We start from the raw sequence: 10,582 nt of genomic DNA on the forward strand, positions 1-10,582 counted from the left end.
GCCCGAGGGCTTCTTTTGCTGCTCTGTTTCTACTTGTTCGAGTTGTAGGGTTAATGATTTGATTTTGGCCCTTCATTTTGTATGTGTACATTTATTGCTATAAATTGACCTCTGAGCACTGCTGTTGCTGTGTCCCAAAGGTTCTGGTAGGATGTGTTTTCATTCTCATTTGATTCTGTGAATTTCTTTATTCCGTCCTTAATTTCTTCTGTAACCCAGTAGTTTTTGAGCAAGGCGTTGTTCAGTTTCCATGTGTTTGATTTTTTTTCCTTGCTTTTTCTGTTATTGATTTCTACTTTTATGGCTTTATGGTCAGAAAAGATGGTTTTTAATATTTTGATGCTTTGGATTCTGTTAAGGCTTCCTTTATGCCCTAATATGTAGTCTTTTCTGGAAAATGTTCCATGTGCGTTGGAAAAGAGAATATGCTTGGCTGCTGTTGGGTGGAGTGTTCTGTATATGTCTGTGAGATCAAGTTGGTTGATTGTAGCATTTAAATCTTCCATGTCTTTGTTGAGCTTCTTTCTGGATGTTCTGTCCTTCATCGAAAGTGGTGTGTTGAAGTCTCCAACTACTATTGTGGAGCTGTCTATCTCTCTTTTCCATGCTGTTAACAGTTTATGTATTTTGGAGCCTTGTCGTTGTTTGCGTAAATATTTATTATAGTTATGTCTTTATGGTGTATTGACCCTTTAATCATTATATAGTGTCCTTCTTATCCTTTGTGGTGGATTTAACTTTAAAGTCTATTTTGTCAGAGATTAATGTTGCCACTCCTGCTCTTTTTTGAGTGTTGTTTGCTTGATACATTTTTTTCCATCCTTTGAGTTTTAGTTTGTTTGTGTCTTTGAGTCTAAGGTGTGTCTCTTGTAGGCAGCATATAGACAGATCATGTTTTTTAATCCATTCTGCCGCTCTCTGTCTCTTTATTGGTCTATTTAGTCCATTTACATTTAGTGTAATTACTGATAGGTATGCATTTAATGCTGTCATTTTGATGTCTTGTTTTTGTGTTGTCAGTTTCTCTGTTCCAAATTTTCTGTGCTGAGTCGTTTTCCTTTATGTATTTTCTTTTCATCTTTTTCATTGTTCTTGATTTTGTATTTGCTGAGTCTTTATGTTTTTCTTGTTTTTTATTTTGATATGTTGAATTGTAGTTTCCTTTGTGGTTACCCTAGTATTTACCCCTGTTTTTCTAAGTTTAAACCACTCTTTTATTTCTTTATATCACCTTGACTTCCTCTCCATATGAAAGATCTATGACCACATTTTTTAGTCCCTGTTTTTCATTTTAATGTTGTTGTCTTTTACATGTTGACATCTCTCTTTCCCTATTTTCAGTGTTTTAGCTTTGATTTATTTTGTGACTTTCCTGTCTGGGTTTATATCTGGCTGCTCTGTCCTGTGTTCTAGTCATAGGTGGTTTTCTGATGTCATTGATTTTCTAACCGGAGGACTCCCTTTAGTATTTCCTGTAATTTTAGTTTGGTTTTTACAAGTTCCCTAAACTTCTGTTTATCTGGAAATGCCGTCATTCCGCCATCATATTTGAGAGACAGTTTTGCTAATATATAATTCTTGGCTGGCAGTTTTTTTTCCTTCAAGTTTTTATGTATGTCATCCCCATTGCCTTCCTGCCTGTGTGGTTTCTGCTGAGTTTTCCGAGCTTAGTCTTATTGACTCTCGTTTGTAGGTGACTTTTTGTTTATCCCTAGGCACTCTTAAAATTCTCTCTTTATCTTTGGTTTTGGCAAGTTTGATTATAATATGTCTTGGTGACTTTCTTTTCGGATCTATCTTGTGTGGGGTTCGATGAGCTTCTTGGATTGATATCTTCTTATCTCTCACAATATCAGGGTAGTTCTTCCAGCAAGTCTTCAACAATTCTCTCTGTATTTTATGCTATCCACCACCACCCCCTTTTGTGGTACTCCGGTCACTTGTAGGTTGTTCCTCTTGATAAAGTCCCACATAATTCTTAGGATTTCTTAATTTTTTTTAAACTCTTTTATCTGATTTTTCCTCAAATAAGTTGGTGTCAAGTGCTTTATCTTCAGTCTCACTAATTCTGACTTGCATTGCCTCAGTTCTGCGCCTATGACTTTCTATTTAGCTGTCTAATTCTGAAATTTTATTGTTAATCTTCTGGATTTCTGTTTGGTGCTTCTCTATGGATTCTTGTAGCCTGTTAAATTTGTCATTGTAAGCTTTGTCTCTGTGTTCCCTTGGCTTGTTCTGCATTTTGTCTGATCTCCTTTTTGCTCTCTTGAAGAGTCTTGGATATTAATCTTTTGTATTCTGCTTCCGGTAATTCTGCGAAGTTCTTTTCCTCTGTAAGATTTCTTGATTCTTTGTTTTGGGAGCTTGCTGAAGCCATCATGGTCTGCCTCTTTATGTGGTTTGATACTGACTGTTGTCTCCGAGCCATCAATAAGTTATTATATTTATTTAGTTTATGTTTGCTTACAGTGTCCTAGCTTCTTGGTTTTGTTTTGTTTTGATATGCCCAAATAGGCTGCTTATGTGAGCTAATTTGATTATTGGGGCCTTTGAAGGTCTAATGCCCTGTCACCAGGTGGTTAGAGCTGTTACTAGGTATGTGAGCCCAGAAGTCTGTTTACTTTTTTTGTATGAATTCAGCTCAGGTGTTCAGGTAGTCGGTCACCAAGTGTGTGGTGCAGCCCTCACCTACAGTCCTAGATGGGCAGTGGTGATTGGAGTAGTCAGAGGTATCTGGCTGTAGTAGGGGGTCACACACTGAGCAAGGCAGGGGACTGACAGCTGCCCCTGAGTGTCTGGGAGGAACGCATGTCCCTGTTCCCTAGAGTGCATAGGTGGGTGTGTTTTGCAGCTGGACTATGGGCACCTGATGCTGTTGGCTGTAAGGAGTGGGAGACACCACTTATTCTTGGACCCATGTCGCTGGAGGCTAGGTGGTGTGGGTGGAGCCACCAGTCCTCAGGCCCCTCATGTGGGTAGGTGAGGACCCTGTTTAATGGGCAGAGCAGTGTCAGATGTCACAAACCTGCCAGTCCACCACATAACTCATACAGTTGAAGTTAGGCTTCAGGTGTATATATACCCTGTTGTACTCTGCTAATGAGGGCCTACGCTGTTGAAGTGGGCCCACAAAGGTCTATGCTGGGGTGAAAGGCATTCAAAGTCCATGGACCCCTTATGCCTGTGCCTAGGCAAAGGAGCTGTGCCTGCCCTGCCTTCCTGGCTTAGGGGAGCTGGCAGATTTTTTTATTTTTATCGTACTTCAGGTGAAGGCTTACAGAACAAATAATTTCTCATGGAACAGTAGTACACATATTGTTTTATGACATTGGTTAACAACCCCACAACATGTCAACCCTCTAACGTCTCAACCCTTTTATTTTTTTTTGGTGAAAATACACATAGCCAAAGATAGACCATTTCAAAAATTTCTACATGCACAGTTCAGTGACATTGACTACGCTTTTCCAATTGTGCTGCTATTCTCACTTAAGATGAAGGCTTACAGGACAAAATAGTTTCTCATTTAACAGTTACTACACATGTTGCCCTATGACAATGGTTAACAATCTCACAACACGTCAACAATATCCTTACTCAACCTTGGGTTCCCTATCACCAGCTTCCTTGTCCCCTTTGCTGGCAGATTATTTTTTCCTGTTTGTTAATTTGTTCCCTGTCTAAGGGCAGGAGAATGGCTCAGGGTACGTGATGGGTCTTACTTCTGGCCCAGGGGATGCGGCAAATTGCTGAAGCTGGGCTGGGACCCGGTGCAGAGCGGGGAGAGGGCAGGTTAATGGGAGAGAGGTTTCTCCTAAATGGGGATTTTGAACCGCGCAGAAGGTTAGACACAAGTACTTATCTTTTGCCAATTGAGTGCCACTTTTCACTGGTTCTGAGACTTGAGTAGACTCTTCACTGCTTGGTCTCTCCCAATGTGGAAAATGCATCCCGAATACCAGTCCCCGCCTTACCGCACATGCCAGCTAATCAGGCCTGTAGGGTGCCACTTCCCGCTGGGTCAGGTCTGGCAACTCCTCACTGCTTCCGAACCATCTCTCCCTCCCCCTGCCACTCAGTCTGATTCCTCAACTTTGCTTTTGATGTTCAGGGCTCCTAGATTGTCATTTATAATCACTTCACTTGTTTTTTCGGGTGTTTGCTGTTAGAGGGACTACCAGAAGTGTCTGACTACTCTGCCATCTTGGCCCCACCTTCTCTAATTTTTGTATATAATCTTAATGACACCAAAAGTTAACTGGGTTTCTCCCATGGGGGAGTAGAGTGGATGGTGAGGTAAGATAATTATATTGGTGCTCCTGTTTTATCTTTATACTTTTAGAATGAAGTTTTGAAACATTTATTTCATGACATTATTACTGTTTTTGGGATCCGTATGGATATGGTTTTGAATGGCAGCTAACTTCCCTTATAATTTATCAGGTGTGAATACTGAATTTATATGAAATTTTTTTTTGCATGTTGATGAGAAAAAAAATGATTCAGTAAATATATATTGAAGTCTATTATGTAGAAAGCACTATTTTAGCTATTACGTGGCACAATGGTATGGCTAAATAGTTTATAATCTAGTAGGGGTTGCTAGAGTTGTTAATGGTGATGGTCACACTTTCATGTACATTAGCATAGTCTGAGAACTGTGAGCAGTCTTGAGTGATAGGTCTTTAACATCTGTGATAGAGTAGATTAGAGTTGAAAGGTAGGCTGATGCTAAATTTTGGAGGACCTAAGGTACACTTGGAACTGTGGTGGTGCAGTGGTTAAGAGCTACGGCTGCTAACTAAAAGGTCGGCAGTTTGAATCCACTCGCCACTCCTTGGAAACCCTTTGAGGTAATTCTAGTCTGTCCTATAGGAAAGCTGTGAATCAGAATAGACTCTGTGCCAACAGGCTTTGGTTTTTAAGGTATACTTTGAGTGCTAGTTACTGTTAAGAATTATGTAGGAGAAGAAGGACACAACCAGAGTGAGGCTCTTTGAAAATATTTTGGTAGTACTGAAGAGGATTTACAGAGGGGCAAGGAGTTTGAAGGTGAGGAAATCAGAAGTATTCTTAGAATCAATTTATAAAGGCCACTTCCTCTTGGGTACTTTTTTTTTGATCACTTACCGTTGAATAGGACATGAGTCTAGGAAGGAAACCTTTAAAAGACATCTTTAGGGAAGAACTACTAAAGAATGTTTTATTTATATTTGTATCTACAATGCTTGTGCTTGTAATAGGTGATCAGTGGATGGTTGATGGGTAAATAAATGACTTAGAGACAAAGTATTGGGGAGTGGAGAAAGAGAAGAAGAAGGAAGAGTGTTCTAACATAGCTTCTGAGCTTCAGTCACTCTGAAATTAATGGTATCAGTTTGAAAAAGCAGGAAAATATAAGGGACGCTTTGCCCTTATATTGCAGGAAGGACAACAATGAAGACATGTCTAACCATCAATTAAAAAGGCAGAATTGGAACTTGGGAAAGAGAAAGGGTGGTGCAGGAGTTAATATTTGCGAATTATACCCAGGGTGGTGATAGTTGAAGGCATGGAAGAACGTAAGTTTTCAGAGAAGATATATAGAGAGAGGAAGCCAAATAAGAAACTCTGGAGAACATCCATATTTGTGATTGAGAGGACACAAGAGAAGAGGACACAAAAAAGGGCCTGGGAGGATTACAGTATTGATGGAATTTTATGTAAACCAGGAGAGGAGCTTTAAGAGTAAGGGGAAGTGGTCAATAATGGCAAATACTGCAGAGAAATAAAAAAGAATAAGAACTGAGGAAAGTACATGGATTTAGTAACAAGAATTGTTTGGATAGAATGGTATAAACTAGATCTCAAAGTCTCAGGAGGGAGTAGATAATGAAAAAATTAATAATTTTTTTCTTTCTTTAGCTTCAGTTGGCAGAGAAGGACAAAGAAATAAATGGTCTAACTTCACACTTGGATAACCTCTCCAGGGAGAAGGTACTGGGCAATGTTCTTTAAAAAAAAAAGTATAATATGACACTGTATTATGGTAGTACAGCTTTATGAAGAGTTACACATTTTACAGTGCATGGGAAGGTGGTTTTTTAAAAAAGTTGAATAAAGAAAAGACTGAAACAAATGTTGAAAACTCTTATGTGAAAAATATTTTTAGTTACATAATATTTTTAAATATTTTTTAAAATATGAGAAAAACATTGAAGTGTTGAAAATTATCAGTTTGGTCTTTGCTACCTAGTTTTTATTTAACAATAAATGTTACAGTGTTCAAAGTAAGAAAAACTGAAATTTTAAAAAATTATACATATTGTTGTGTTTATCTGATTTTCTTTTGTAATAGGAAGCATATTAGAAGTTGTTTAATGACATTTAGCATATCCTAACATTTAAACGGAACATACATTTATAAAGTAAAAGATGTTATACTGCAGCATTTCTCAAAGTGTGGTCTGTGGGCCCTTGGGAGTCCTCAACCTCCTATCAGGGATCTGCAAGTCAAAACTGTTTTCATAATAATACTACAACATTTTATGCTTTTTCCCACTGTATTATATTTGCACTGTTGGTGTGAAAGCAGTGGTGGGAAGATTGCTGGCATCTTAGTGTCAATCAAGGCAATGGCACCAAATTGTATTAATAGTTACTGTACTCATCACCACCATGCACTCTCAGTTAAAAAAATAAAAAAACAGCCAGTTTCACTTAAGACGTTGAGGCAGTAAAATGTATTAATTTTATTGAAGCTCGATCCTTGGGTACAAGCCTTTTTAATATTTTGTGTGATGAAATGTGAAGTACCTCCAAAGTACCTCTGCCTAAAGAAGTACGATGGTTATCTTAATGTAAAGCCCTTGGATGATTGAGGCGTGAGCTGAATTGCCTGCTTTCTTCCTGGAACACTATTTACTAGCAGAATAAAATTTCACTGCTCAGACTTGGGTATTTGGCAGATAGTTTCTCAAAAATAAATGAAGTGAGCCTGTCAGTTGATAGTATTGACAGTATTTGTTGCCCGTAATAAAAGTAAGCTTTTAAGTAAAGAATTTTGGAAAACTTGTATCTGCTACTGTTAGCATACAGACTTTTCTAATGCCATGGTAAGGTAATATTAAGACTGTGAACTTTTAAAAATATTATCTAGTGAAATGTGTAACCATTTGGAGGACCTACCTATCTGAGTGAACCAGTTATCTTCCAAATGACCGATGCATGATGTTATAAAATCATGGCAAAAGATCCAGTCAGACTACAAGATAGCCGTCAAGGTTGGATGGAGTTACTATGAGTGCTGCAAAATTCTGATTTTTCTACTCTGCCACTTCTTCCACATGTGTCACTTTGCATTGTACTATATGGAAGAATCTTCCTTTGTTCCTCATTTATATATGTGTGTATGTATATATATATTTTTTTATTTATGTGTGAGTGTCTGTATCAATCAGAGTTCTCCAGAAAAACAGTAGGAGATTATATAGATACACATTTATTTTAGGATATATTTATATATATAGATATTATACATGTGTATATATATTCACATATACATAATGTGTGTGTTTGTATGTATTTAAGTATATATTTCTTTCAAGAAATTGGTTTACACAGTTATGGGGCCTGGCAAGTCTGAAATTTGTAGGGCAGGCTGACATGCTGGAAAGTCAGGCAGCTGATATTGCTGTCTTGAGGCAGAGGGAAACCTCCATTTTTGCCCTTAAAGCCTTTCAAACACGGATTCGATGAGGCCTGCATACATTATTGAGGGTAATCTCTCCTTTACTTAAAGTCAACTAATTGTAAATGTAAGTACATCTACAAAATACCTTCACAGCAACACCTAGATTAGTGTTTGACTGAATGACTGGGTGCTGTAGTCTAACTAAGTTGACAGAGAAAACTAACGATCACAGTCTGTGTCTATCTGTATCTGTCTGCCTATCTGTCTTCCTACCTGACAGTCATCAGTACATGTTCTTTTTGGTTGATGGAATAAACCAATACCCATGCCATCCAGTTGAGTCTGACTCATAGCGACCCTATAGTGACCCTATAGGACAGAGTAGAACTGCCCCATAGGGTTTCCAGGGAGTGGCTGGATGATTCGAACTGCCGATCTTTTGGTTAGTAGCCAGACGCTTATAATCTATTTATTGTACTTACTTAATTTGATGCTCACGTAGTCACAGATATGGTTAGTAAGAGCTGTTTATTTTTATATGTTGTGTTTTTGGTGAAAGTTCACACAGCAAATTAGGTTCTTATTTAACAATTTCTATACATCTTTTCAGTGACATTGGTTACCTTTTTCACAGTGTGTCAGCATTTTCATTATTTCTATTCTGGTTGTTCTGTTTCTCTTAATCTAGTTTCCTTGTCCCCCTTTACCTTCTCATGTCTGGTCCTAGGGGAAATGTTTACCATTTAGTTTTATTTAGATGATTATTTACAGGAGGACAGTACTCATGGGTGATATTATTTATTTTATGGGCCAATCTGTCTTTTGGCTGAAAGGTGACCTCTGGGAGTGCTTTGAGTTCCAAGTTTAAAGGGTATCCCAGGCCTCATCCAGTTTCTACCAGTTCAGAAAGTCTGGCCTTTTTTTTTTTTTTAAGGAATTTGAGTTTTGTTCTACATTTGTCTCCCATTCTATCCGGGAACATTTATTGAGTCCCTAGTCTGAACGATTAGTAGTGGTAGTCGGACACCATCTGTCCTAGTCATGTAGTGTTCCTAACAGAAATACCACAAGTGGATGGCTTTAACAAAGAGAAGTTCATTCTCTCACAGTCCAGTAGGCTAGAAGTCCAAATTCAGGGTGCTGGCTCCAGGGGAAGGCTTTTTCTCTCTGTCAGCTCTGGAGGAAGGTCCTTGTCAGTCTTCCCTTGGTCTGGGAGCATCTCAGCGCAGGAACGTCAGGTCCAAAGGATGTGCTCTGCTCCTGGCGTTGTTTTCTTAGTGGTATGAGGTCCCCATGTCTCTCTGCTCGCCTCTCTTTTATATCTCAAAAGAGATTGGTTTAAGACATGATCTAATCTTGTAGATTTCATCAGTATAACTGCCGCTTATCCATCTGATTACATCATAGTGATAAAATTTACAACACATAGGGAAATCACATCAGTTGATGAAATGGTAGACAATCTTAGAATACTAGGAATCGTGGCCTAGCCAAATTGGTACACATGTTTTTGGGGGACACAGTTCAATCCATGACACCATCTAATTCTTCTGGTCTCGAGGTAGATGAGGCTGTTGTGTGTGTAGATTAGTTTCTTCTTTGAGTCTTGAGTTTCCTTTTATGCTGGACAACTAGAGACCAATAGTTTTATCTTAGATGGCTTCTTGCAAGGTTTTAAGACAGAGGAAGCTCTTTAAAGCTGGTTGCTGATTTGCCCCAATCTCAAAAGAATATTGTCATTGATTTTTTTGAGCACGTATTTTCTTTCTGGTACTACAAGATGTTTAAGGCTTATCTTGTACCTCTTTTATCTCAGCTTTGGAATCGGCCATTTCTGTAAGAAGCTGTGGTCCAACTCTGGAATCAGTTGTTTCTCCAAGGCACTTTGGTTCTTTATGGTATCTAGAAACCAAACTCTGGGCCCTAGGTGTGGTAACTGTTACTGGCGGTTATTGCATCTAGACCCTTTCAATGTATAGAGCTAGGAAATATATTTTAGATATCACAGTTTGTTCCAGTCCAGCCCCACAGGGTTCTTCGTTACATTCTCTCATCTCATATTTGCATTCTCCCAGCTTAGATCCCTGGTCGCGCAGTGGTTTAAAGCTCTGCTGTTCCTTGGAAGCGCTATGGGGCAGTTCTATTCTGCCCTGTAGGGTTGCTGTGAGTCGGAATTGACTCAACAGCAACAGATTTTCTTCTTCCTTAGGGTCGCTATCAGTTGGAACTGACTCCACAGCATCAGTTGTGGAGTTTTTCTTCCATAGTGAAAATACTGGCACCCAACAACATCAACATATTCATTCATTTACTAAATCCAGTAGATATGTAAAATAGTTTTCAGAATTGCTACAGCTGTATCACTATGGGAAGGAAACTAAGAAGACAGTTCAAGATTTGTTTGTAATTCTTTTCTTCGCCCTTTAGGCTAAAAGACATGTTGTCAGTATATTGGGTTCACATGTTACTTGCGTTAGTTTTTCTGTTTGTGTCTCTCCTCTTTGCAGTGGTCATGTTATTCATTTGAAATACATATGGGTACTTTTATTTCTCTTTGGATATAGCTTCAGATTTTATTCTTGTTGATTTCATTTTATTTCTTGAATTGTAAACCATTAATGTGTGTCCTCAAAATCTAAACTATACTGAAAGATACACCCAGAGAAATATCACTCGTTCCCTTATCCCTCCGTTCCACCCCCCATCCAATTTATACTTTGTTTTTGCAAAAAATTAAACAAGTTTTCTTATTTCTCCCTCTTTTTTTCCTGAGAAGTTAGCCTATTGTATGCTTTTTTCAATTAAAAATATATTCTGAGGAAGCTCCATACACATCCAAACTCCCTGAGGGACTGAATTGCTGGGCAGAGGGCTTTGGGGACCGTGGTCTCGGGGAACATCTAGCTCAAC

At 38.5% G+C, this 10,582-nt stretch overlaps 1 protein-coding gene across 9 annotated transcripts in view; it reads left to right on the forward strand.

The window, feature by feature from the left end:
* The window catches only part of TAX1BP1 (Tax1 binding protein 1), a 116,962-nt gene that overhangs the window by 75,438 nt on the left and 30,942 nt on the right, over positions 1 to 10,582 (forward strand). For all 9 annotated transcript variants that reach the window (XR_002824302.1, XM_023732356.1, XM_023732353.1 and 6 more), the window contains one exon: positions 5,905 to 5,976. Coding sequence is in view for 8 of the 9 variants with exons in the window: in XM_023732356.1 (XP_023588124.1) it covers positions 5,905 to 5,976 (72 nt within the window). In the remaining variant the exon portion in view is untranslated. The remainder of the gene's footprint in view (positions 1 to 5,904; positions 5,977 to 10,582) is intronic.

The sequence above is a fragment of the Trichechus manatus genome, unplaced genomic scaffold (genome assembly GCF_000243295.1).
Source record: "Trichechus manatus latirostris isolate Lorelei unplaced genomic scaffold, TriManLat1.0 scaffold00050, whole genome shotgun sequence".
Taxonomy (NCBI): Eukaryota; Metazoa; Chordata; class Mammalia; order Sirenia; family Trichechidae; genus Trichechus; species Trichechus manatus.